The sequence below is a fragment of the Haemaphysalis longicornis genome, unplaced genomic scaffold (assembly GCF_048455015.1).
Source record: "Haemaphysalis longicornis isolate Haplotype H1 unplaced genomic scaffold, Haemaphysalis longicornis Haplotype H1 scaffold_6, whole genome shotgun sequence".
NCBI classification, from domain to species: Eukaryota; Metazoa; Arthropoda; class Arachnida; order Ixodida; family Ixodidae; genus Haemaphysalis; species Haemaphysalis longicornis.
The window spans coordinates 211,376,220-211,403,917 of NW_027526407.1; the positions used below are offsets into that span (position 1 = coordinate 211,376,220).

Here is a 27,698-nt window from a genome sequence, read left to right on the forward strand (position 1 = left end):
AGACTTCCTGTGGAGTCGACAACGGCTGACGTGTGGGCTGAGTGAGAGGAGTATGGAGAGGCATCCACGTATCGAGTGTCGTCCCGAGATCCGTACTTGACGTAGAGGTGGGCAGCCCGCGCCTTGCGGCGGCTTTGGTTATACGTTGGGTGCATATGGCGGGGTATAGGGGAGACAGTGATGTGACGACGGATAGCTGGTGGAATGCGTTGAAGAGTATGTTCCGGTGGGGGGAGCGGATAGGCGAGACGACTTAATATTGAGCGACCGGTGGTTGTCAGGAGGAGGCGTTCTTTTTGGCTGGTGAGATGCGCCTCGATGAGCTCCTCAAGGGTGTTGTGAACCCCGAGTTGTAGGAAACGGATTGTTGACGTGGTGATAGGTAGCCCAAGTGCCATTTGGTAACTTCTCAGTATGAGGGCGTTTAATTTATTACTTTCAGCAGGTTTTAGTGTGAGATACGGCGTGCCGTATGTTATGCGACTTATTAGGAGAGCCTGTACAAGGCTTACAGTGTCGCGCTCCTTAAGGCCGTGGCGGCGGTGGGTGATTCATCGAATGAGGCCGACTAGTTGCATTACGGTGGTTTGCAGTTGGGTGAGAGTTGCGTGGCCAGCCCCATCTTGTTGAATTTGAAGCCCTAGTACCCGAAGAACGGTCACCTTGGGAACGGGTTTACCCTGTATGGTGAGTGAGGGCTCAGGCGGTGGAATTGGGCGTCTGCCACGAGAGCGGGCGCGGAGAACGAGTAGAGACGATTTTTCCGGGGCGCAAGTAAGTCCGCAGGTTGTCAAATAGGTGAGAGTGGCATTGATAGCTTGCTGGAGTGAGTCTTCCTGGTCGCCTACTGATCCACCAATAGTCCAGATGGTGAGGTCGTCGGCGTAGAGTGCGTAGTGAATGTGAGAAAGAGAGTCAAGAGATGGTGGTAACCCGAGAAGTGCGACGTTGAAGAGGAGTGGGGATATTACTAAGCCTTGTGGCGTGCCCTTGGGTGGTGGGTGGAAAGCAGAGCTACGGAGGTCACCGATTCCGATCGTAGCTGCCCGGCCAGTTAAAAATTGACGTACGTAGTTGTAGGTGTGGAGGCCGCAATTGGTGCTTTGTAGGTTCTTTAAGACGGCAGCATGGGAGACATTGTCAAAGGCTCCTTTGACGTCTAGAGCCAGGATGGCTCGTGGGGTGGATGTGCTGAGATGGTCCAGAACCTCTTCTTTGATTTGGAGCAGGACGTCTTGCGTTGAAAGGTGAGCTCGAAAACCAATCATCGTATGCGGGACTAGATTGTTGTCTTCAAGATAGGCTGTAAGGCGAGTATGAATGAGGTGTTCGTAAAGCTTGCCTAGACATGATGTCAGGGAGATCGGGCGGAGATTATTAATGGAGAGCGGTTTGTGAGGTTTCGGGAAAAGTGTTATATCCGCATGTCGCCACTGTGCTGGAACAGTGCCTTCGGTCCATTGCGAGTTGAAAAAGTCGAGTAGTGCTTGGAGAGAGTCGTTGTCGAGGTTACGCAGGGTTTTGTTATTGATGCGGTCGTGGCCGGGAGTGGTGTTGCGGGTGAGCTTGGCCAGGACGTCTTGAAGTTCTTGAATTGTAAAAGGGGCATCTAGGGTGGGATTTGGGGCCCCTGAGTAGTCTGCATGACCTATTGTAGAAGAAGGGGGAGGCCCAAATAGGGTGGTTTTGATATCGGAGAGTAGCTGGTCTTGGGGTCCGGGGTAGTTGTGCAGCAAACGTTTGAGGTGATGTGCCGTAGCAGATTTGGAGGGTTTGTCCCCGAGAAGCGATCGCAGTATGTGCCATGTCTTTGTAGTTCCAAGCGTTCCTTGCAAGCTGTTACAAAAGGTAGCCCAGTTTTGCTGATGTAGCGTGAGGGCGTATTGGGCTGCCTCTTGGGTGATCTCGTTGATCCGGCGGCGGAGTTTCTTGTTATGTTTTTGTTTTTTCCATCGGCGAAGTAGGCCCTTGCGGGCGTCTAATAAGTGGAGAAGATGAGCATCCATGACTGGGTTTTCGGAGGTAAGAGGGAGAGTTTTGCTGTGCCGGGATACGGTTTCTTGAATTTGAGAGACCCATTGATCAAGGTCCGTGATGGTGGTGGGGAGTGGGTTAGGATCTTCGCGAAAGGCTTTCCAGTCAGTAAGGGTAGCTTGTCCAATGCTCGTTTTTGCTTTATGTTGAGGGAGAGTCACTTGGATGATGTGGTGATCGCTTCCGAGGGTTTCGTCGAGGCGTTCCCAGATGAGGTGGGAGATGTTGCGTGAGAAGGTGAGGTCAGGGTTTGTATCACGGGTGAGGCTGTTGCCAATTCGAGTGGGAGTGGTCAAGTCATTCCACAGAGATAGTTGGTGGTGATTCGCGGTTGTGAACAAATCCTGGCCTTTCCGTCTGTCCGAAGAGTAACCCCATGAGGTGTGGGGGGCATTGAAGTCCCCCAATAATAGTAAAGGGTGCCTATGAGAATGACAGAGGGCACGTTGGGCGAGGTGGTCGAGCGAAGCGAGTGATTCTCGTGGGGGCCTATACACGTTAAGCAGGAATATACTAGGCGTGGTAGGCGAAGTAGGAAGAATTTCTATAAATGTATGGCCAATTTGGGAGTGAATGTCGATAATCTGCGCGGTGAGATGGCGTGCCACCAGGATTGCCGTGCGAGGGGAGGCTGGTGAGACGTGTGTTTCGTAATCCCGCAGGGTGACAGGGGCGGTATCAACTTCCTGGAGGGCAATGACATCTGGTTTTTTGTCCTGACTGAGATGTAAGAGGGAGATACGCTTGCTTTGAAATGAACGACAATTCCATTGCCATATGGTTAAGGGACGTTGTATGGCTTGCGGATTATTATTCATGTTGGAGCGCATCAAGAGTTGCTGCCATTTCCACGTCTCGTTGAGGGTAGGTCTTCTGTTTCTTTCGATATGGTGTATGTTCTCGACTTGAGAGGTCCGAGACTTGTTTCGTAAGGTTCACGAGCGCTGAGTTCATGGCCGTGATTTGTTGTTCGATTGCCTTTGTTCGTGTGGTGAGGGCGTCTTCTATTCGGAGGATGAGGTTGGTCGTTGTGGTTTGGGCCTCTGTGATTTTTCGATCGATGAGGACGGTTGTTTCCTCGGGCGATTGGAAGACTGGGAGTGTGTTGATCTTTTCTATTAGTAGCGCATTCTGAGTCTCTATCTGAATTAGGCGTTCCTGCGTTTGACGTTCAAGCTTGTCAACTCGTTCCATCAAGAGATTGAGTTGTCGTTGAAATTGAGCTTGTGCTTGGGAGAGTGTCAGTTCAGAGGGGGAAGAAGGTGGGGAAAGGGGTGTGGTGACAGGAGTAGGTAGAGGGGGGAAGTCGGCATGCTGAGCAGTGGGAAAAGGCGCAGCCACTTGCGACCAGCTTACCTGGGTGACGTGGTGGGAAGGCTTGGCTGGAGGAATGTTGAACTTCTGTGCGACGAGGTCGGCCGAAGTCTTGGGTTTCGTTGTTGTTCGGGGAAGAAAACGCTTGGGGCAGTCTTTACTCGCTGTGATGCGTGGAAGGGAGCACAGCTTGCAGCTGGGCTGGCAGTTGTGGTCGGAGGAGGGGCTCGGGGTGCCGCAAGCGATACACTTCGGCTCGTCCGGCCGCGGGCAAATGTCCTGTCTGTGGCCTACGTCGCAGCAAATGCGGCAAAACTGCACTGCTCGTCGGTACGGGCGGCACCTGGTCAGCAGACAGCCCACCTTTACGTAAAAGGGCACGTGGGGTCCCTGGAACGTCAAAAGGGCTGATGATGTTCGTCCCAGTAGTCTGGCGTGAAGTAGGCTGGGTCCATTGGCTGCCAGGAGGTCGTTTAGGTCTTCGTTGGTAATGCCTTCATCGAGGCCGTGTATGACGCCGCGAACCGTGCCAGGCGGGGGTTTCAGGTAGGGCGACAGTTCCAGAATGCCGGTCGTGAGAGCAAGTTGATCGACAGTGCTCAGCAGAAGGGCGTGATCTTCATTTGCAGTTGAGGCCACCAGCAGATTTTGTGCGGGTTGTATTTGCAGTGTTATGGACGCGTAGAACTGTTCTGGAGGAAGCTTGCTAGCTGCAACGAGTGCGGTCACAATGTCTTTAGTTGCGCAGCGCGCGACAGTGCCTGCGGCGCGGGGACGGTAGACGATGACGTACTCAGAATCTGGTAGGCTTGGGGTGACGGGCTTGCGAACGCGGGGCTGGCGGAGTGCGGGCAGGATGCCGGCAGCTGACGCGGAGCCGACAGGGGCGACTGTGGTGGCGGCAGGGGTTGTTGGAGAAGCGGCGTTCGGCGCGGCGGATGGTTGTAGCGACAAGCGTAGGAGACGCAGCTTTCGGCTTTGATTTGTTATTCTTGCGAGCTTGGATAATTTTCGTCCAAGGGCCGTTGGGATGAATCGTGCGACCGCTTAGTTCGTCGAAGTCCATGCTCTGAGTGGTTGTGTCCAGGGTAGACAGGGGCGGGTCGGTGGCTGCAGGCAGGGCAGCGGCAGGCCCGGAGGCTGGCAGGTTCGGCGGCGCGGCGGTGGCCATTAGGGCTAGCGCCCCGCCGGCACGGTGGAGTGTTCAGACAGCCACTAATTAGTCGGATGGGCACTCACAGACAGAAACGAGGTATCCCCATGTAGCGGAACTCTTAGCGGATGCAATATTCACACAAAAAGAAAACAGGGAGGCGATGGTACGGCCCAATGGGCAGGTAAAACGGGAGTCGGTGTGAGTCGTGACTGCTTGCGGCGGCCCCCTAGCGGAGCATCTGGAAAAGGCGAAGAACTGAGACTTTCTCCTTTTACTATCGGCGTTGGTACGAACCATGGTACGAACCCACCACGAGCTGCCGAAAGAGAAAAAAGAAAAAGGAAAGAAGAGGGGTGCCCCTTTGTTTAGTTTGCGGGAGACCCATCTGGGCACTTGGGCATTCGTCGCGGTGGGGGCATTAGTTTCACGGGCCTGCCTTCGCCATGTCAGCGCCTCCTCGCCCTTCCTCCTCGCCCTTCCGCACACGCAGGCGCAGACCGGTCCCGGTAACCCGGTAAACGTAACCAAAGGAAGGGACGGTCTGCTAAAACTCTTTACTATCCGCAAGCAACTCATCCTTGTCAGCAGCAATATACGACTCGTTATACGGAAGCCGCTTCCCCCGCGTCGTTCGCGATGGATCTCGGCATTTCACTATGATTTCACCCCAGCGCTACATCGACCCTTGTGCGCACGGCAGGCCGGCAACCAAAAGTTGTCCCACGGCGGTGTGCCCCGGTTTGCCGAGGCCAAAAAGGTGAATCGGTGCGCCCCGATGTGCACCGGCGTGGTTTATTGAAGATGCTATTAAACAGTGGCGGATCCGGACCGACCGCCCAACCACACCACCCCCCCCCTGCCCCAAAGCCACTTACTATCCACCCCAACCCCTTTCCACACCCCTCGACACTGATTTGAAAATGGTGTGTTGAAAAAGAAAGATTAAAAATGTTTGTTGTGGTGTTGTATATAACAAATAAAGACTAAATCAGTCGCATTAAAACTAATTGCAGATTTGAAATATGCAAGGAAAGATCTCTGTCTAGTAAAAAAAAAACTATCAGGACCCTAACTTGACAATGAAAGAGAAAGGGTTATCGGATAATTTATATTGACAGGGAATTCATATTCCTGTGATTGTTAATTAAATAGTTAGAGTATTTGCATATATATCACCTTGGAACTGCTTAAATCAATAGTATATATCAGTAACTGGCCGCATATCTGGCTGCATTTGGTGTAATACATAAATCTGATTATGTCATATAGCTGTTGTTCAAGGCATACAGGGTGTCCCAGCTATCATGCACCAAGATCAAAAAAAGTCTAAATGGCGTAACTCCAAGAAAACCTAGTGCATAATGTTCGCACTACTGTGGAGAAGCGGGCAGCATTTTTTTCGTTAATTAGACTTAACTAGTTAATCGTAATTACTTATCTAACTCAAGAACTACTGTCCTAATCACTAAAGTGTCAATGAGTCACTTGTAGGTATCTGCGAGGGGCATCTATCTGCGGTATTTTCAGCGGCGAACTAATTGCGCACTCATTTAGTCTGACTGATAAAGAAAACCTGCGAAATTTGAAACATACCACGTGACGGCGCCTCCGCGCGCATCGTAAAGCAACGCCCTCAAACAGGCGGCCTCTGAGTTAGCCAGAATGAAATAAACAAAAAAAAAAGATACAAGAAATCGCGAGTACCTACCACATTCTCGCACCCCATGTTACAAACCGACGTGGTGGAACGGTTTCCGTAGGGGGGCGCCAGTTCCCATATGTTATTCTGGTGGGTGACCAGCGGCTCCAGAGGAGCCTACCACATCTGCCGCAGTGGTAGTGCGTGTCCAAGCCCTTCATCCCCCGCCGAAACAGGGGGCGCTTGTACCCTTCGAACTGGTGGGTGCCCAGACGTCCCAGACCCTGCCCGAAGGGGTTCGAGGGACCTACCACATGGCCTGCCATGGCTGCTTGTGGTCAAGCTGCAAGCGTTTTTTCCACCGTCGAGACGAGCTGCGCTACAGGGACGCCTGTACCCATTAAAGAAACCGGTGGGCGTCCGGCGGTACCAGGATTCGAACCCTGTACCTCCCGCACACGGGGCGAGTGCTGTACCTCTGAGCTATCACTGCGGTGCAAAAAGTTTCTGCGTTTTTGCAGCCGCCCCTTTCCATAGGGGCGATTTCCCGTGCAAGCCGGGTGAACTTCCCAAGCGTTGTAGTCCCACACTGCCTGTCCGTGTCTTCTTTCTTGTGTGATTTTTTTTTGCGCCACTCAGTATGTTTGTAGACCTCAACCAACACGCCCAGCAACACGTCCTCTTGATAATGGGGAGCAGCTCAGGGTTATAGGCGCGACGGGTAGGCGCTGGAATGCCTCTCCACTCTAACACCCCCCCCCCCCCCCCTTCAATAAAATTTCACCATCTTCCCGTAGGCGAACCCTGAGTAGTATGCGAAGCAGCCATGGGGTCAACGCAATTTCCCATTTTGTAGTTCCGGTAAGTGAAAAGTTTGGTAGCTACCATGGAAACCAAACGGTAAATATAACGATAGCTACGTACCTCAACCTAACGGAAACGACGAACTTCTCTCGCCTTCTCTCGCATTTAGTTCGCATGCCTTCTCTAGTACGGGTCACTGTCCCTGTAGTTCTCGAGCGGAACTCCCAGATACTTCGTCGGCGTGTCGTCCCATCTGGTCCCCCCAAATACGCTCGATTTACAATCCCAATCGCCGTGCCAAAAGCCAATACACTTGCCCCAGCTCACATCACTCCCGCTATACCTGGAGAGCTTATTGAGGCTATCTATGGCTTCTAATATGCTTTGGCTATCGCGGTAAAACAAAGCGATGTCATCGGCATACGCAAGTATGCGCACTTCACACGCTTGCAGTGCAAAACATCGACTGCTACAGTTTCTTATAATCCTCAAACAAAAAGGTTCAATGTAAATAAAGAAATGTAATGACGATATAAAGCAGCCTTGGTGTACGGAGCTCTTGACTGGAATGGGGAAAACTGACCTCGTTATTAATCACTAGCCTCGTCATGCCTTCAATGTATGCCATTTGCACTCCCTGAGTAATCAGTTGTCCTACGTGAATTTGTTGAAGAATTAAAATCGACAATTCATGCGAGGCTTTATCAAAAGCTTTCTCTAGATCTATTTGTAGCATGGCTACAACTTGTCCCGTGCTGTCACAACAATCAAGGATACTTCGGGCTATATGCCAATTAGTTGTTGTAAATCTACCTTCGATGCCACACGTCAAATGGAAGTCCATTTTATCCTGTACTACAGACTGCATACGCCCTGCCAAGATCTTCATTAGCATTTTATAATCAACATTTGAAAGGCTTATTGGACGATATGCTCCCAGGCTGCTGAGTTTTACTACATCTTCGGTTTTTGATATAAGTACATTGTGTGATTGTCGGAAGGAGGGTGGCAGGAGATTATTCTCGTATGGTTCGCCGTACACATCAAACGGCCCCTTATTTTTTTATTTATTTAATACATACTGCAGACCATGGCTAGGTCCAAGTAGGGGGGTACAAGAAGATAAAATGCAAAAAATACAAACAATACAAGAAAACAAGGTACTTATAGAGGGGGTAATTCAGTCCACTCTTGTATCGTACGCGGAAAAAATATTTGAAGGTGTCAGTAGCAGCAAAATATGGGGCGAAAGTGTTCGGGTTGTGATGCCTAGTAGGTCTTGTTGACAACGGTGACAAGGACGGAGATGGCTCAATTGACAGTGCACCTTTGCTTAGTGGAGAAAGGAAATCAAGGCGGAAGCACTTTCTCCTGGATTCGAGGCTTGTGATATTGTTAGTAAGCATTATTTGTGAGGGAGAATCAGTGCGGGAGTATTTAGAGTAAATAAACCTTACAGCTTTTCTCTGAATCCTTTCTATTTTACGGATGTTGTGATTAGTGTAGGGGTCCCAGACTATACAGGCATATTCGAGCTTAGGTCTACTAAAAGTAAAGTATCTGTGGAGCGTGACGTTACAAGGGGAATTTCTGAGTTTGTGTTTTAAGAAGCATAGCTTACGAAAGGCAGATGAGCAAATATTGTCAATGTGTAAATACCACGAGAGATTGCTGGTCAGTGTGACACCGAGGTATTTATGACTGGTGACGTTTTTCAATGGCGATGTTCCTAGTGTGTATTGATATTCGTAGGCACCTTTCTTTCGTGTTATGCGAAGATGCAGTGCTTTGTCGGCGTTCAACACCATTCCCCAGTTCTTACACCATTCAAGTATATTCGTAAGATTGGTATTAAGTTCGCACTGATCAGCACAGCATGAAACATCCCGAAACAAGACTGCATCATCTGCGAACAACCGAATTTGCACACCAGTGGTAATTACATTAAAAATATCATTTATATACACTATGAGAAGCAATGGACCCAGCACCCTTCCCTGCGGAACTCCCGAAGTGACATCAAGATAGCTGGACTCTATCCCATCTATTGTGACCAGTTGTTTGCGGTTTGTCAAGTAATTTCCAACCTATGTGACCAGAATTTCGGGGAGGCCAATATTTCGCATCTTAAGAATTAATTTGTCATGTGGTACCTTATCGAATGCTTTACCGAAGTCTAGAAAAATTGCATCTATTTGACCGGTGTTGTGTAAGGTGTGTGCAAACGAGTGAAATACTTTAACTAACTGTGTGACGGTAGTACCCTTTTCTGGACCCGTGTTGGAAACCTGTTAGAATCCAACCCCGGTTAGAAGCCAGTGTCCAACCCCGCTCTGCGGGTATGCGCCCTCTGGGATGAGAAGAAGACGACGCTCGCTGATGTTGGTGCGCGTTCAGTTCCTTGGACATCGCGGCTGCCTTGTCTGCCTTCGCTATCCCGTCTATTTTTGTAATTACACTATCTGAATACATCTCCTTCGTTGCCACGTCACATCTTGTGGTGGAGGTGCTACTTCTCGTCTTCTCGTCTCCGTACCGCTCGCCGGGCTACTTTGAGAAAATACGGAGCTTCGAAGCGGGCGTCACGTTCACAGCTGCATGATGCCGCCCCCCGGTGAGCCTGTATCTACTCTGCCGATAGTCATCGTGTCTCACCCCCGTGATCCCGGTGATTTTACTGGGACTGATAACGTCGACGCGGATGAATGGCTCCGCATGTATGAACGCGTCAGTGTTCACAACCGGTGGGACGACACAATCATGCTGGCGAATGTTGCCTACCATCTCAAGAAGACGGCTGGGACTTGGTTCCTAAACAACGAAGCGAGGCTCACAAGCTGGGACGCCTTCAAAAAGGAGTTGCTGGATTCGTTCAGTGACTCCGCTGCACGTCAGCTAGCCGCAAAGAACGATCTTTCTTCACGCACGCAGTCCTGTACGGAGTCCTATGTCGCCTACATCCAGGACGTGTCGGCTCTTTGCGTCAAGGTGGATCCCAAGATGCCGGAGTCCGATAAGATTGGGCATGTCCTTAAAGGCATAGCAGATGATGCCTTCAATCTGTTCATGTGTAAAGAGTGTGCCACAATTGACTCTGTACTGAAGGAATGTCGCCGATTTGAGCAGGCAAAATGCCGCCGCATAGCGCAGCAGTTCACCCGGCTGCCTCACACCGCAGCAACCTCATCGTGTGCGGATCTGACAGCGCCTCCCAGTTTACCGACGGCACCAGGTCCGATGGCACATTCGGACACTTTGACCAAGATCGTGCGCCGCGAAATCGAGGCCATGGCCCCGGCTCCTGTACACCGCCATGGGCACGACCATACCCTGCCCACTATATCACTTATATAGGCCGTTGTCCGTGAGGAAGTAGCCAACCTCGGTATCCATCCTGTGTGCGCTATGACTTGTCCGGACGTCCACCAGAACCTTCCTCCTTCATTTGCAAGCAATAGCTTCCAACGGCGTTATGACGCACCACCTCGTTACCGCCGCCGGAACCCTGCAGAATGGAGAACTCCTGACGACCGGCCTATCTGCTTCGAGTGCTCTCGCGTTGGTCACGTCGCCCGTTATTGCCGACAACGTTGGACGTCCCCTGCACGCTCCCGGTTTTCGCCCACCACCTACTCTTCGGACGATCGGCCTATCCACTTCCCCCCTGGTACTCAACCCCAGTATGTTCCCGGCAGCTCCCCCAGCAACCGCCTTGGCCGCTCCCCGTCCCCACAACGTCGCCAATCTCGTCCGCCGCAGCCTCGCCGCCCTTCGCCGCCGACTTCTTACGCGCGCACCTCTCCGGGAAACTAGCCAATGCAGCTCCCGGAGGTGATGCTGCATGTCCGACCCGGCCTGAAAATCCTCTGTTTACAAAGACGACGAGACGCAATTTGCTTGACGTTGATGTTGATGGTGTTCGTGTGAGCGCTCTAATAGACACCGGTGCCAGTATCTCCGTAATGAGCTCCAACCTTCGCCGCCGCCTTCGTAAGGTCCTGACGCCTGCCCCATCTACTGTTGTCAGAGTGGCCGACGGCCGTACGCCCACCGTCGAAGGACTGTGCACCGCTCGGGTTGGTGTTGGTGACCATCACATTCCTGTAGTGTTCACCGTATTCGACGCATGCCCCCATGAAATCATTCTCGGCCTTGACTTTCTAACCCACAACGCCGCGCTTATTGACTGTGCCACGGGTATTCTTCGTCTGGACGTGCCGACCGGTCCTGTCACCGACATGCTCAGCGACGACATTGTACAGCCATCGAAAAGCCCTTGGGCTGCGCCGGTAGTACTCGTGAAGAAAAAAGACGGCACATTAAGGTTCTGCGTTGACTACAGGCGACTGAACAAAATCACCAAAAAGGACGTGTACCCCCTGCCACGAATCAACGACGCCCTCGGCGACCTCTGCCATGTGAATTACTTCTCATCGATGGATCTGAAGACTGGCTACAGGCAGATTGAAGTGGGCGAGAGAGAACGAGAGAAGACTGCATTTAGAATCCCGGATGGTCTATACGAGTTCAAGGTGATGCCGTTTGGGTGGTGCACGGCGCCAGCAACGTTTCAAAGAGTCATGGACAGGGTTCTAGCTGGCCTGAAGTGGCACACCTGCCTCCTATACCTCGACGACGTTGTTGTATTCGCCCAAACTTTCGACGAAAACCTTGCAAGGTTGGAGTCTGTACTCGAGGCCATTCGTACGTCGGGGTTAACGCTGAAGCCTGAAAAGTGCCGTTTCGCGCACGAGAAACTCAAGTTTTTGGGACACGTCGTCAACGCCGCAGGAGTCCTGCCTGACCAGGCGAAAACTTCAGCCATAGCGAACTTCCCAAGACCCAAAGACAAGGAAGGCGTGCGAAGATTTCTCGGACTGTGCGCATACTACCGGCGCTTCGTCGCAAACTTTGCACGCATAGCAGAACCACTCACGCGCTTGATGAAAGATAGCACCCCTTTCAGCTGGGAAAATGCCCAAGAAAAAGCATTCTGCAAGCTGCAACAACACCTGCAAAAATCGCCCCTGCTCGTTGATTTCGACGAAAACGACGAAACGGAAATGCACACGTACGCCAGTGTGGTAGGCTTGGGTGCCGTGCTCGTCCAAAAGCAAAGCGGTTCCGAGAAAGTATTCGCCTATGCCGGCCGTGGTCTGTCGAAGGAGGAGAAAAAAAATTTATTAAGTGCGAATGCACTTTATAAGCCACCCTGAATTCCGGCGACCACCGTCCGTCCACATAGCAACAGCTGCGGGTGCGCGCGCTCCTCGTCTTCCTTGGCAACGGGGGGAGATGGGCGCGCGCTGCCTGGCCGCTGACATGGCACATACCCACGTGGGGGATTGGCCAGGAATCTCCTCGTCTTCCTTGGCAACGGGGGGAGATGGGCGCGCGCTGCCTGGCCGCTGACATGGCACATACCCACGTGGGGGATTGGCCAGGAATCGGGCGTGAGAAGGGCTAATGCACCCGCTTAAAGGAGTACTGACACAAAATTTCAAAGCTGAGATCCGCTCTAGTAATCAAGTACAACGACAACACAAATAAGTGTCTGTGAATAAATGCATCTTTCTTTCTTTGTAGTTGTGTGTGTGTGTGTGATCTCTCTTTCGCGAACATTACCGAACCGCGCAAATTCAACTCGTGCATTCGCACTTTCACATTCGTCCCCTCGGGGAAATGCGGGGAAATTTTATCTTCCCGCACGCAGGGGAACCCTGAGTGGTATGCGAAGCAGCCATGGGGTCGACTCGAGTTCCCATTAGTTTTCAGTTCGATCGCGGCGTTGCGGGAGGAGAATGAGAGGAGCGTCATTTATACCGCGGAGCTACTATGGGGCCCCCAGCGGAGTATGCAGCGGCTACCGTCGCGTCTCTAACCCTAGGCTGCTTCGCATTATCGCGCGCGGAGCCGCAGGGGTTCCCATTCTTTGCGCAATCCCGGTGAGGAGAGGAGAGCAGGAATGCCTCGCATACTACTCAGGGTTCCCTTATTGGAAGATGACGACGGTGGTTGAACGTGAAGCTATTTCGTGATGGATTCTTTGGTTGGCCTAACCCTAGGGGCATCCTGCCACAATCATCATCAGCGGTGCCTGGCCAGTCATGCGCAGTAGAGGTGTGGTACTCAGGGTTCCCCTACGGGAAGATGACGAAAGTGGTTGAACGGGAAGCTATCTCGTGATGGATTCTTTGGTTGGCCAATCCCTAGGGGCATGCTGCCACAATCATCATCATCGGTGCCTCGCCAGGCATGCGCGGTGGGTGTGCGGACGGCGGACAACGACGACAAGGGAGGGAGGGACACCGCCCCGAGCACGAGATGCTCCACATCTAAAACTACTGAGCCTCTGAGAAAGAGTGCCTCGCTATTATATGGGCGATTTCAAAATTTCGCGCATACGTGTATGGTAGACCATTCAAGGTTGTGACAGACCACCATGCGCTATGTTGGCTAGCCATTTTGAAGGACCCTCCGGGCGTCTTGGGCGGTGGAGCTTACGCCTGCAAGAGTTCGACATTACAATCGTCTATAAACCTGGCAGGAAACACTCCGACGCCGACTGCCTGTCCGCGCCCCCGTCGACCCACCACCCCAAGACCGCGATGAAGACAGCGTGTTTTCTGAGTCGTGACTGAGAGCGATCTGGCCGCCCAGCAGCGTGCCGACCCCGAGCTACGCGTCATGATCGACTACCTCCAAGGCCGCAACGTCGCCGTGCCTTGGGCCTTCAAACGCAACTTACCCGCATTCAGCTTGAAAAACGCCGTCCTCGTGAAGAAGAATTTCAGCCCCGGAACGAGAACGAATAATCTTTTTCTCATCCCGGCAGATCTTCGTGACGAAATTACGGAAGTGTGCCACCACGACCCGTATTTAGGACATCTCGGCACAGCTCGCACAATTGGAAAAATCAAGGCGAAGTACTACTGGCCCCGCCTTACATCCGACGTCACACGTACGGAGGTGCCGTGACTGCAAGCGACGAAAAACGCCGCCGACGAGAACCGCTGGACTTCTGCAGCCGATCCCCATCCCATCGAGGCCCTTCCAGCAGATTGGAATGGACCTTCTCAGGCCGTTTCCTAGGTCAGGATCCGAGAACAAGTGTATTGGCGTCGCGACAGACTACATAACGCGTTACGCAGAGACCGCTGCTCTTCCGAGGGGGACTGCACAAGAAGTCGCGAAGTTCTTCATAACCCAAGTTGTGCTGCGACACGGCGCCCCTGAAGTCCCAATCACGGACCGGGGAACATACTTTACTGCGGAGCTGATGCAAGGAATCTTACGCTACAGCAACACGGATCATCGAAGAACGACAGCGTTCCACCCCCAAACGAACGGACTAACGGAACGTTTGAACAAGACGATAGCGGATATGCTGTACGTTGAGGTCGACGTTGAACATAAGACCTGGGTCGAAGTGCTCCCATATGTCACGTTTGCGTACAACACGGCTATCCAAGATGACACCGTTCGAGCTTGTCTGCGGAAGACGGCCGACTACGATGCTTGACGCCACGTAGAAGACAAGGACTTGAACGCCGACGTCCAATGATACCTTGGGCGTGCGGAGGAGGCCCGCCAGCTCGCTCGAGTTCGTAGAACGGACAAGCAGGACTCAGTGAAAATCTTCTGGGACGGTATTTCGGACCCTACCAGATTCTACGACTTGTTGACCAACTTACCTACCAAGTGATTCCCGATGGTGATTCCGGCACATCACGACGACGCACGCGACCCGAAATTGTCCACGTAGCTCGCCTCAAACCTTACTGGGCAAGATGACGGACTTTTTTTGTTATTGTTTCTTCGGAATGTCGCTTTATTTTAGCATCGGGTCGATGCACTCTTAGAGGGTGAGTAATTCCACAAACTGGGCATTCGGTTTCTTTGTTTTTGTTTTGTTTTTACTGCCCGGCTCCGCCCGGCTGTGTTATGTGTGTCCCAAGCGAAGCGCGTGTTCCATTCTTTATTTTTATGCCGCACTGGTTATCGCATTCTGATACGGAGAGCGTTTCGCCCTAACGTCACTAGCGTCGAATACTCTTCCTTGATCTACAATGTTCTGGATTTAAATTGACGGTTTGAGAAACACTCGCGCCGAAAGCCTGCAGAGCAGACGCTGCGGTATTCGATCGCCGACGCTCACTTGCGTACGTCACTTTGCTGACTGCTGCTTCGCCGCCGGTATTCGTTGAGTTGTTAGGGGAGCACAAGTTCACTCCAATAAACTTGTTTTTCTTCAGGACAACTGCGTCGTCTTTGGCATCGTGACAATATTTTTCACTGGGAGGAGCCACCATTCAACATGTCAAAACCTTACGAGTATTGGGATTGATAATAGAGGCGAGTGGTTGGAACGGGCAAACCATAAGCAAACTCTCGACAAAGGTCAACACAGCCACCAGGCTCATTCGAAGAGTGTCTACAAGACGATCAGGCGTGAAAGAGGCAAGCCTCCTCAGATTGATGCAATCCTTTGCCATCAGTCACATTGCATATGTCGCTGCATATCATAACTGGAAGACAGCGGAGAGGCAGAAGCTAAATGCTATTATACGCAAGGCGTAAGAGAAATCCTGGATCTCTATCCTCACGCAAGCACGGACAAGCTACTAGAACTAGGGGTACACAACACCCTCGAAGAGATCGAATAAGCGATGAGCACAGCTCAGCGAAATAGGCTAATGCAAACCCGCACCGGACGATACATCCTCAAACGCCTCGGAATCCACGGACAAGAGTCACCGAAATAACAGGAAAGCATTATAGTACTCTCTGAAGGCATACGGCGCGGCTTGCAGATTAGTCCGCTGCCTCGACATATGCACCCAGAAAATGCAGAGCGGAGAAAGGCAAGGGCTAGAACCCTCATCGATACACATGGAACAGACACGGGCGCTCTCTACGTGGACGCAGCCCGATATCCTGATCGGACCGACACCTATGTTGCCGTCGTCATAGCCGCCACTACCGGAGAAATCTTCACCGCCGGCAGCATTAGGGCTAAAACAGCACAGCAAGCAGAAGAAGTAGCCATTGCCTTAGCTCTCACTAACCCTAAGTGAACCACGATACTTAGTGACTCGCGTTCAGCAATCCTAAGCTACGCTAACAACAACGTGTCTGAGATTGCTGTGAGGGTGTGCGGTGCCTTACCCCCCAGAACTGTGACCACAACGGTAGAATGGTTCCCAGCGCACATGGGACTTCTCCACTCAAAAAAGGGACACAGCAACCGCAATAAGGAGGCAGACCAGGCGGCGCGTGCGCTAACCGGTCGAGACGCGTCGGGATGTGCGGATTCTCCATCTGCGGAACAGGAGCCCGAGGAAGATTCAATGATCAACACGTACAGTGGGGTGCTCGAATGGTATCGATCCAGCCGTAGGACCATGCCCCCGCCACATCCAAGACTTACAAGACAAGAAGCAGTGACCTACAGACAACTACAAATGAACTCGTTACTTACTCCAGTGCTCGCTAGACACATGTGTCCGGAAGTGTACGCAAGTGATAAGTGCAAGTGGTGTGCTAGTGAAAGAGCTACTACGGCTCATATCCTATGGGACTGTAGAACTCATTCAACCGAAGCAAAAGAAGAAGGGATCCCACCACAGTTCATAACTGCTACTCGGAGTTGCAATTACAACACTCAACTCCTGGCCGTCCAGCTGGTGACGGAGGCCCTGGATAACCAGAGGCCTGAAGGTGACCCATCAGATGGGTTACGAGTAAGCCCTGGCTAGGGCCGATCGGTCACGACGTAAGAGGCCACGTCCCCAAACAGTCGGTGTTTAATAAAGTTGTTTCTCTCCCTCTCTCTCTCCGACTGAAGGAGCAGCTGGAGCTCTCCAATTCTAGTTTCTTAATTTTTTCAGCTACTGCACTCCTAAATTCCCCATCCTGCAGTAATTTGCTATTCATTTTCCGCAAATCCCAATTAAATCGGTTAAGGTTTTGTTTCCGCCCACTAATGGAGAACGAAACAAGGCAGTGGTCGCTAAACGACACGGGCGTTACACAGTAATCGTGACACTTCTACAAAAGCTCGAGCGACACGTACGGTCGGTCTAAACGGATATGACTTCGGCCCTGAAAATGAGTAAACTGCACCGCTTCCGACACTACCATTACGTCGCCAACATCTTCCAAACGAAACTCTTCGACTGTTTCTTGGAGAACTGAAGTGCTGGCATCCCGAAACCGTGTTCCGCTTGATTTAACCCGGGTCGAGCATACACAAGTAAAATCCCCAAGAAGAAGAACAAGACGCTCCGTGTCTAACCAGACGCGTATACCTTCAAAAAACACCTTTCTTTCCTCAGCCCTTGTTGGGGCATATACGACTACTTCTCGCCAATCGCGGGACATAATAGCAAAATCGCACACAATCACCCGTCCCTCCAAGAAAGCCACCACATTCTTTATGACTGCATCTAAACTCAGGTTGATCAAAAGCATGCAGCGACACGATACGGCCACTGCACGACAGATACAAACGTTGTGGTGTGCCGTAAACTGCCACGCCATACGCTGAGTCTGCTCCTCTCCGTCAACTTTAGTTTTTGTATGGCTACAATTTTGAGTTCTTTTTCGAGGATTAGACAGCAGACTTGACTTTGTCGTCTTCTATCAGCAAGTCCTCGCACATAGAGCGTAGCGACACGCAAACTCTTGAGGAACAGGATAGCTTCATATTTGGCCGCAATTTTCAGACTGACGGTCGTTACGAGGTCGAGGCGTTTTTGGGAAATCCTTGTGCACGCTCTCTACACTCTTTTAGGGCGCGTACGTCGCAGTTGGCTACAACAAAGGCAGCCTACCGAATGCAGTTAGGCCTGTTGGACGCAGCAGTACAATAGGCACCGGTCACTGCTCAGAGGGCGCGACGAATAAGTACACCCAGCGCCGCCCCGCGGAAGCTTGAGCTAACTTTGGGTCGGTGAGCGGCAGACGGCGGCCGCGCGTTCATATATTCGGCACATCTCGGTTTGCTTTTGCGATTCTGCAATTGTTTTTGAAATGTGTCTCCACCTTGGAAACTGTTCTGGCAAATAGTTTCCCCGTGTCTCAAGTGCTTCTGTGCGATTTCCGGACAATTACGGGGCTGAACTACTACTGTCGGCCTCGTGTGCGCGAGAAGTTACAGAGATTGTACGTTCCCGCGCGCCTGTGCGCCGTGAAAGAAATTGACGGGACAGACATCTTTGCGAAGTCCCATTCTCAGCAAGGGAAGGTGATTTACAACGCTAATTGAGGGCAGTAGCCAGCGTATACAACGGCGCTCCACGACAGAAGAGTGTTTGTGGTATTGTTTGCTCTGTTCGCGCAACCACACTACAGTTAGTTTTTCCGTTGCCCTTCTTCGGCTCGGTTGGTGTTGTCACTAATTAACAACGCATTCCAAACATTATTAGCTGTTGACAAAGTAAACGCAGTTCCACACACTTCGAAATCTGCTGCAGAGCGGCGGTTGCCTTTACGAAGATTCCGTTTAGTTTCGGCTTCTATCTTGTGAGTAATGTTAGAGTCGTCTTAGCGGCTAATTGTGATACAGTTTGTTCAGGCCGTTCGGAATACTCCAAAAAAGTATTTCCTCCCCCTGCCCGTCCTCTGCTTAAACAATAATAACCTCAACTTTCAGAGTACGCAAAACGCATTAAAGAATTCTCCTGCCCATCCTCTGCTTAAACAATAATAACCTCAACTTTCAGAGTACGGAAAACGCATTAAAGAAGTCCGCGCGAGTGAATGCAACCTTGCATTTGGTAGCTTTCCACGCTCTCGCTTGGAATGCGTGACCGAACTATGTACACTTCGGGGAACAAAGTAGGGCAGTAAGCGAGATGCGTATTGACCGTCTTGACATTGCATTTGGCATCACCCGCGAAGTGCTGTGAATGCATATTCTTGTGCCGCCTTTTGGTATACATTCGGCGTCGTGAATGTCACTAAAAAAAGGTTACTGCTGATAAAACAATAGTGGCGGAAGCGGTAATACCTTGTGTTATGCAACTACTACGACGACATGCGATTTATCGCAGCGCGTGATGTGTATGAACACTGAAAGCAAACGGTTTAGTTTTACGGCCCCTCGTGTCTGCGCTACGCATAAACGGTAATCGTACTCATAAGTTTACTCCTTCCACTGACAAAAAATGTCATGACTTTCTTACTTCCTTGACTTTTCTTACTGCTAAAATAATTTTTGCGACGCTTATTCTTCCACGGCTGCCCGAGCGAGAAACCTGTACAGAACGATGGCAGGCTGCCTTTCGCGATAGCAGTACGGGGCTGCCACTAATTCTTTCCTGCAGCGTTTTGATCCTTTCGGACCCTGAAACTTGCAATTATAACTGTGTTTCTTAAAAAACGTCCGCCACACAACATCGAAGCGCACGCAGCGCGTGTGTTTTTACGTGCGCTGAACGGCCGGTCGCGACATCCACTGACCCAGAGTTGCTAAGCGACGGCGAGAGGCGGCGCTGGAGTCGCACGCAAACTGCAGTGTCCGGTGCCTATAGGGACCGGGCGGCCGTTGTATGGTGCCACCGTCGCTTCAGCGAACAGCGCCGCCCGTGGCGAACCGCTCGTCAGTGGAATGCCAGTGGCCGTCAGCGCAGCGTAGTTCTGCATGGCTTTCTGTCGTTTTTCTGCGGTGCGCCTTGCAAAGCGAACGTAACCCCACGGGCATTTTTCAGATCGGTAAATCTTGAGCGGGGATGTGACCTTTACGAGGCATGCCATGTGTGTGATTTACGCCCATACTCAGTATTTACAAATGGCAGACGACGCTCAATGCGCCATGCTGGAAGTCAAGCTGAAAGTGAAAGTTGGTTGTTTCATGCAATTTTTTGAGGCCTGCATGCAGTTTCGCGTATCGAGGAGTATACTGCAGCTAAATGCTCCCACAAAGCCCGTGTGTGCAACCGATCTAGGAATGCTGCGGCGCTGGTCTTGGGCAGTTGATGACGAAACGGGGTCGACGTCGTGCACAAGCGAAAGACAAAGTTGGGGGGTGTCTGCTAAGATTTACCTCAAAAGAGAAATTGTGATGGACGACGCCTCGAAACTTAATTACCTACCGCTGAAATATGTTTAATTTCACCGAAATGCTCTTACTACAGTCATCGGGAATCGTTGATAGAATAAATACCGCATGATAGTAGAACGTTATTGCTTGTCGTGGAGAAGCATTGCTTTACAAGAATTGCAATGGTTGCTGGCTAGTTGGTAAATGGTTTTTCAAAAACCAATTCCTGCGTGGCTGAAGGACGCAAGACAGGAGGGTGCCCGAAACCTGTACTCAGCTTCACAACTGAATGCGCGGTCGGTTTACAAGCTGCCACCTACGCTTGAAAAATCATGCACACCTTCGTGTAACGACGATGATGGTTTATCGCAAAGCTCTATCGTATGGGTTTCCTTGGTTGCCTTCTGGATTTAAACTTTGACTAGTTGAGCGTCGAATTTGACCAGCACGCAGTTTGGTCTTCTGATCGCAGCGTCTTTGACTTTGACCATTTCCCATTCGATTTCGCAGGAAGAAAGCTTTGCGTTCAGCCATCAGAGGGCTAGGTTCAGAGGGCTAGGTTCAGAGGTTCAGAGGGCTAGATGATATTGCTGTTTAATTTTGAACTTCCATGCCCTCCTCTCCAAATCTAAACTTTATCCAGCGTGTCGGAAATGTGTCTGTGCTGGAGGACTCGGGCTGATGCACCCATATTTGAGGCAACTAATCGCACGTTTTTGGTGTTTTCACCAGGCATTACACGATTTTTTAGGTACTCTGTAAAGAATACTTCAGCATTAAAAAACACCAGCTGACGTTAACGCTGCATATTTTTAACTATCGGTGCCAGCATTTATTCTACGCAGGTGGTAAAACGGGAAGGGAAGGAGGGATGGTGGATGGTTAGAAGTTTGGGCTGTTGAGTTGGTGAATAACTTTGGCTTTTGATAAAATGACCCCCACAAATGTGGGATTTACACTTCGGCTTTCAGCCTCCCATGCTGTCACAGTGTCGCTCACCAAAACCGAAGGCAGAGAAAGTGTAAACTACCGCAACATTTGTACGGCTACACGGTAATCCATCTCGTATGCAGGTGCCTTTCTATTTAAAGCACACGTATCGAGGTATCCCAGCGCTAAGGCTGGCGTGGAAATTATAGTCATTGAAACCAGTGAAGATAATTTAAAGTGGCATAAATGAATAATAATGTTGCTAATAGTTTTATTCCTACTCAGATCGCGCGGAGACAGGCGCAGAGCGCTGCAAAAAGCGATCGTGTCAATGTAGTTTTATTCCTACTCAGATCGCGCGGAGACAGGCGCAGAGCGCTGCAAAAAGCGATCGTGTCAATGTAGCCCATTCCCAAGCTTACAAGCATCCAATACGTTTGCGTAGCCGTTAGTGCATATAAGAAGAAAATAATACTAATAGTAGTTTTATTCGTACTCAGAACGGGTGTAGCCAAGCGCAGATCGCTGCTAAATGCGCTCATGCCATTGCAGCCGATACCCAACTTTAGAAGCGTCCGACAAGTTTACGTAGTCATTACTGCATATATAAGAACCTAACACATCTGTCTAGACTTTGTTTCACCGCACATATACGCTCACAACACCACCAAAAACATCCAAAGCACCGAAGGAAACACGACAAAAACAACGGGAGGCTGTGCAGTCCAATGCACCGGCTCATTCCACTGACGAGGGGAGTGCCGAGTGGTGGCGCCACCCGTCCAGCTGCCCGGTCCCTATAGGGCGCCTTGTGCTGCTTCGCAGGAGTGTGCAGGAGATGCTGGCCAGGGTGGAGGAGGAGGCCCGGGCAAAGGACAAGGACCTCGCAGACGCCGTGGCCACTGCCAGGAAGTACGAGCTGGTGAGTACCCTGCCTCGCGTACGAAGTAATATCCACAGGGCGGTTGTGCAGATTTAATGCGAAAGCATTAGGTTGGTCATTCAGCGTGAAATCAGACGTGCCGGAAACTTGGGGCGACAATTCCTTCTCCCAAATTTATATTCACGGCGACGCGCTCACATAGCAGGTGTGCAGAAGAAAAAAATGGCGAAGCTCGCACTAAGTCGCGCAAGGCTTGAACCATAGTGACGCTGGATGATTTCTTTGTATGTTAGGACTGAGGGATACACCACGACGCATTTAATTAGCTTTTAAATTGTTTATTTACATGTTCCGCCGTCGCTTGTCAGTGTGGTAGTAGTAGTCATCGTCATATCCATCTATATCGTCGTCTTCAGCGTGCAGTTTTTTCCGCAGTTTTGTCCGCAAGGTTTCATATTTTTTCCAAAGTTGAACGCGTCCGCACAAGCCACAACCGGCGGCAACCGGCCTCGCGAACTGTGTGTTCGTAGAGCGAATTGTCTTGTGCTCCCCCCTTCAGGCGCGGGTGCAGGTGAAATGTTTTCTTGACATTTTTTTTTTTGCGACCGTCACGCGCAAGCCTGGACGACGCCGGGCGCTCCTCGTGAAGCGCGTGCTCACCTGCGCGCTAAAGGGCGGTAGTAACTGTCAACGAGCCTTCTGATGACGGCGCACACCGCACACATTACAGCCAGCAACAACAGCCCTTCCCCCACCACAGCGCCAGGTCCACCAGAGAAGCTGACCACTTTTAACGATATCACAGAGCACTACCGTCTCTCCCGTCGTCTCTACCCATCAGCCCACACATCTCTTCCACAACATTCAGTACGAGACTTCTTCAAACGGGAGCCTTCCCAACGAGACCCTTCCTCCATCACATTCACCCATCAGAATTCCCCTCTCCTGAATGTTCCTTTTGTGGTGCGTATGCATCACTCACCCATTGCATGAATGCCCTCAAGAGCCTTTCCCCCCAATCACCAGCAGTGGGAGGAGGCGCGGGGCAGCTCCGACCTGGCCACCCAAGAGCTCTTGGTTGAACGAGCCGCTGTAGTCTCCACCAGCCTGGAGGCCACCCCGTCTCCTTAGCCCATGTGTTCGTAATAAAGTTATCTCTCTCTCTCTCGCTGCCGCAAAACACGCCTGGTGGGCCTGCGCATGCGCAGAGCATGCGCAGGGTGGAGAGGGCGGCAGTTGCTTGGCAAGCGGCAGTTTATGCCTCTCCCATCCCGCCGCACACCAGTGTTTGTAGAAAAAGAGGTTGTGGCAATAGGGCGTGCAACTTCCGAGGTGGAAAATGTAGAAAACAAAGATGTAGTAAAAAAAGAAGTAGCAACATCTTGAAACCGAGGCCTCCTTCCTCGCTTGTCTTCGCCCGACCATTTTTAAGTCACCAAGCGAGTAATGGCGGTGCGAGCGTCGTTCTACTGAACGCCCAGCCGTGTTCAAGTGGACAGTAATGCCTTTGCACCCACACTTCATAAGAAGGGATCACGAGCCTTCGGATTGTTTTGTAAAGCAATCCCCAGTCCCCTGCGAGAGACGAAAGCGTGCGTCAGGAGCGCGAACGAAAGGGTTTTATTTTGAAAGGTCCATGATTGCAAAATACTAGTTTGGATCTTAAAAAAAGACACCCTTGCTCCGGTCACAATGATTACAATTTTATTGCTAACTTGCAATCAGTTATGCATATATTAAAGAGAACACATGAACACGGGTGACCCCAGATCAATTTTTAAGTGCGAATGCACTTCTTAAGCGACCCTGAACCTGCGTCCACCGGCGATGTCCGCATAACATACCCACGTGGGGGATTGGACAGGAATCTCCTCGTCTTCCTTGGCAACGGGGGGAGATGGGCGCGCGCTGCCTGGCCGCTGACATGGCACATACCCACGTGGGGGATTGGCCAGGAATCGGGCGTGAGAAGGGCTAATGCACCCGCTTAAAGGAGTACTGACACGAAATTTCAAAGCTGAGATCCGCTCTAGCCATCAAGTACAATGACAACACAAATAGGTGTCTGTGAATAAATGCATCTTTCTTTCTTTGTAGTTGTGTGTGTGTGTGTGATCTCTCTTTCGCGAACATTACCGAACCGCGCAAATTCAACTCGTGCATTCGCACTTTCACATTCTTCCCCTCGGGGAAATGCGGGGAATTTTTTTGGTTTGTTTATGGTTGAACTGCAATGACACATCGCTAGCAGTCGGCGAGCTCTGACGCGGAGCACGCTACTACCTCGAAGACCAGGTGCTCCGAAACTGCTTCGGAACGCACGGGCTCCCGCCGGAGCAAATGTCGAAGCATGGCGGGAACAGGAGTTTCCCAATAGCCTTTACGTCGGTCCCTTCGAAAAACGTCGGCTTTCCTCAAAGCGTTTTGTGTTTGCCAGATCCCAACTAAAGTCTCTTCATAGGCTTTTTTTTCTTTTGTGCGATAAAGGGTGCACTCTAAGAAAAAAGGTGGCCAAAAGAGAGTCCCCGGCGCCGCGACTACCTTTTACGCTTGGTGAGTCAAAACGGAGTCACAGAACAGAGTCATAATTTTGGCGACCCTTTTTCGACTCGGTTCGTGGCGCAACCTTGCGGGAGAGGGTAACTGATACGAGGAGCATAAAAATAAAAAAAAAGAGATGCCGCTCTTATTGGTTGCCGCAGGTGTGACGTCAGGCGTTTCCCGCGAGCAGGCTTTGGGCGGAGTTGAAGTTTTTGAACTGCCTGCATGCGCCGCCGGAGGGGCGTTCTTTGTGTTGTGGCCGTTAGGGTGGTTTTCGTAACTACGTGGTCTCGCTGGTCAGTGTCGCGGCAATTTTACAGTGCTTTTGCCGTGCTCCACGTGAGGACAGCGTCCATGATAAGGGAAGATATACGTACGGAGCTGCGGCAACACAGAAACTGCATCTGATAGAGGTAAGTGAAGTATTCACCGCGGCGAGAGATTTTCCCTCGTGAAAAAACTTCGTGCACTCTGCGAATAACGCTCAATTGTGTAAGATATGCTGCTTGAACACTATGCGGACAGTCGTCGCAGAAACGTCCAACCGCATTTCTGCGTGAGTGGCAGGTTTCTCGACGGCCGGAGTATGCGAACAGGGCAGCATGACCGTTGGCGCGAGCCGCCGCCGATGGCTCACCGCCGACGAAACGGCGACCTTGAACACGATGGCCGCTCCGCGGCCAAGGCGCAGTGAAAGCTTGTTTTCCTCTGTCGCTTTTATTTGACCTTGAACACGGAATGCTGAGTGCGCTTTGATGAATTTGGCTCAGGCTGACAGAGGGGCGAAATGTCAACATGAAAAGAAACGAGCAGGTGTTCGACAGCGGCTTATTTCGGCGCCCGAGCAGCAGTCACTTCGTACAAATGCGGGACGCGTATGTATTGGTAGAATATAATTTTGCGCGTACAGTCATGTACAATTAAAATACGAACCGCGGAACGCACGGCTGAAGATCCCGGTGCCGTCACCTGGCAGCGGCCGAGGAAAACGCACGGTCATGCGTAGTCGAGATGTCGGGAGCTCTATGGTCGGGATCATGGAGGAATCCCATGGTCGGGAGCGAGGCTGCGTGTCCCACTGCTATATGTTGTCTGCTCGCGCGCACGCTTGCTTTGTCGCCATGCCGCAAGAGTGCCACGGCCACGCGGTTCTATAAACCTTAAAGTCGGCCGCCTCGATTCACGCGCGTCACCGCCGTACTGCAGCACTGGCATCGAGGAACCCGGCCTGTAGCAGTGGAACGCGGTAAATTCAAATCGCCTTGAGCAAACCCTTGGTGTGTTTACCTTGGGATGAGCGCAACGGTACAGGAACAGCATGAAAAGTGAGCGGGAAAGCAAAAGGTGGCATTTCCTTGGCAAATGTCTACAAAGACTATCGTCTTTTGACGACATTTGCAACGAAAGGAGCAGATACGCGGCCATTTTTTTCTGTCTCGCGGCGCTCTTACGAAGGAGCAGCCTAGCAGATGAGAGAGAGAGAGAGAGAAACATCTTTAATGGGCACGTGAGGTCAGCCAGGTGGGGCGCCCGACTTGCTACACCAAATGGGGTGAACTTGTGATGAAAATTAATGAAAACTCTCACTTACACATGAATCGGGCGATATAGTCATTTGTCTGAGTGTTCATAGCTCACTGGCAAGTCCAGTGCTCCGGAGGAACGTCAAGAGCGCTTTTGTTGCGCGACTTGCCATGCCGGTTGAAAGCCAGTGCCCAAGGAGGTGACTCGAAGAGATCTGGGCGGACGCGGGCAGGCCCAGAGAAAGCTTTGCCGTGGTACGCTCAAGTTCGTAGCGAGGACATGCGCAAAGAACGTGTTTCAGGTCATCACGAATTGTACAGGTAGGGCACAGAGGTGAGGAACCTTGACGTAGTTTAAAAGGAAATGCTTATCGTAAGCCACATTCAGGCGTATTCGATGCAGGACAGCTTCATCTCGCTTGCACAGACCGCTTGGCATCCGAAACCGACACTCTGGGTCTATTGTGTGCAACGGATCGTAGGTATTATTTGGGTCGGTACACAGCAATCGCTGAGAACTCTTGGCAAGCGATGACGCCAGAGTCGCTCCGTCTCGCCTTGTGAAAGGCACTGGAGTAATGATTGGGCTGAAATGCGCTTATGCAGCAGCTCTGTCGGCCTCGCCGTTGCCAGCCACACCGCAGTGAGATGGAAGCCACTGCAGAACAACGACGTGGTGGTTGTTTATTGCCTGCGTGTGTAGGGCATTAATTTCTTGCGCAAGCTGCTCTTGTGGCAGCAATAAAATTAGGTGCTGAAGGGCTGCTCGAGAGTCGGTGAAGATTGCCCATGCCTGACCTGGAGCAGTTAAAATGTGTTCCAATGCAGCACGCAGGGCCTTGAGTTCAGTAACCATCGACGACGTTTTGTGACCTAGTTTTGCGGTAATTTTTGTGCGGGTTGATGGGATACATATTCCGATGGCAGATGACGTATCCATCACTGATCCATCCGTGAAAATGTGAGTGTAATTTTGGTAGGTAGTAGCAGTGTGCTCCAATGAAAAGAATTTAAGAGCAGGCAGATGAGACGATGGGCTCAGCTGATCGCGGTTCCTGAGCATGCACTTAATCTCGACCTGTTTGTAGCTTGACTTCGTGGTACGGCGCTGAGGCATGAAAAGTCGCAGCTTCGACACGTTGGTTAAAGATTTGGGCGTACATGTGTTTGCCCACCCTGTGAAAAACGCGAGGACCAAACATGGCGTCTCAGTTCTACTATACGCGTTTACAAGGCCTACGCCATGTGCCGACGCCTAAACAATCGTGCTTAACTTGTGAGCAGCTTTGGCTCGCTGAAAGGGCGAGGACGGCAGGCCGCACCACCGGAGTCCTGGACTGAGGACCCCGCCCACTTACCAGCTCGATCTCACTGTCAAATAAAGTTTTCTCCTCCTGCTCCTCCCTTTCCTCAACTTTCCGTTTGCGACAAGAAAGGCCGCACTAGGTGCACTGATTGCTGCAGTAATGTCGTTTATCGAATACCTTTGCAGTGTGAGCGCGTTTACATCGCCCAAACAGGCCGATGCCCAAACCGAGCGCTCCAGCGTCGAGGCCTTCCCAGCGCCGACATGGAGGACCTTCTGTTCCCGAAGGGACCTGCGGCAACCCAACGGGAAGTGTTCACTTATCTGCTTCACTTCCTGGAGACGACCGGCCTCACGCAGCGGCTGTAACCCGGAGTGCAGTGATTGACTGGTGTGCCCGGACTGACAGCGTTCTAGGACTGACAGCTCTCTTTATACCTTTCTCTCCCTCTCTCTCTCTTTCTACTTTATCCTATCACTCCCCCCCCCTACTTCCCTTCCCCTGCACTGGGTTGTATGCAGG

The 27,698-nt window shown here is 51.4% G+C and overlaps 1 protein-coding gene across 1 annotated transcript in view; it reads left to right on the forward strand.

Moving 5' to 3' along the window:
* LOC144143466 (uncharacterized) overlaps window positions 1-27,698 on the forward strand; it is a 338,543-nt gene that overhangs the window by 167,686 nt on the left and 143,159 nt on the right. The window contains exon 10 of the mRNA XM_077675212.1: window positions 21,748-21,844. Within this exon, the coding sequence (XP_077531338.1) occupies window positions 21,748-21,844 (97 nt within the window). The remainder of the gene's footprint in view (window positions 1-21,747; window positions 21,845-27,698) is intronic.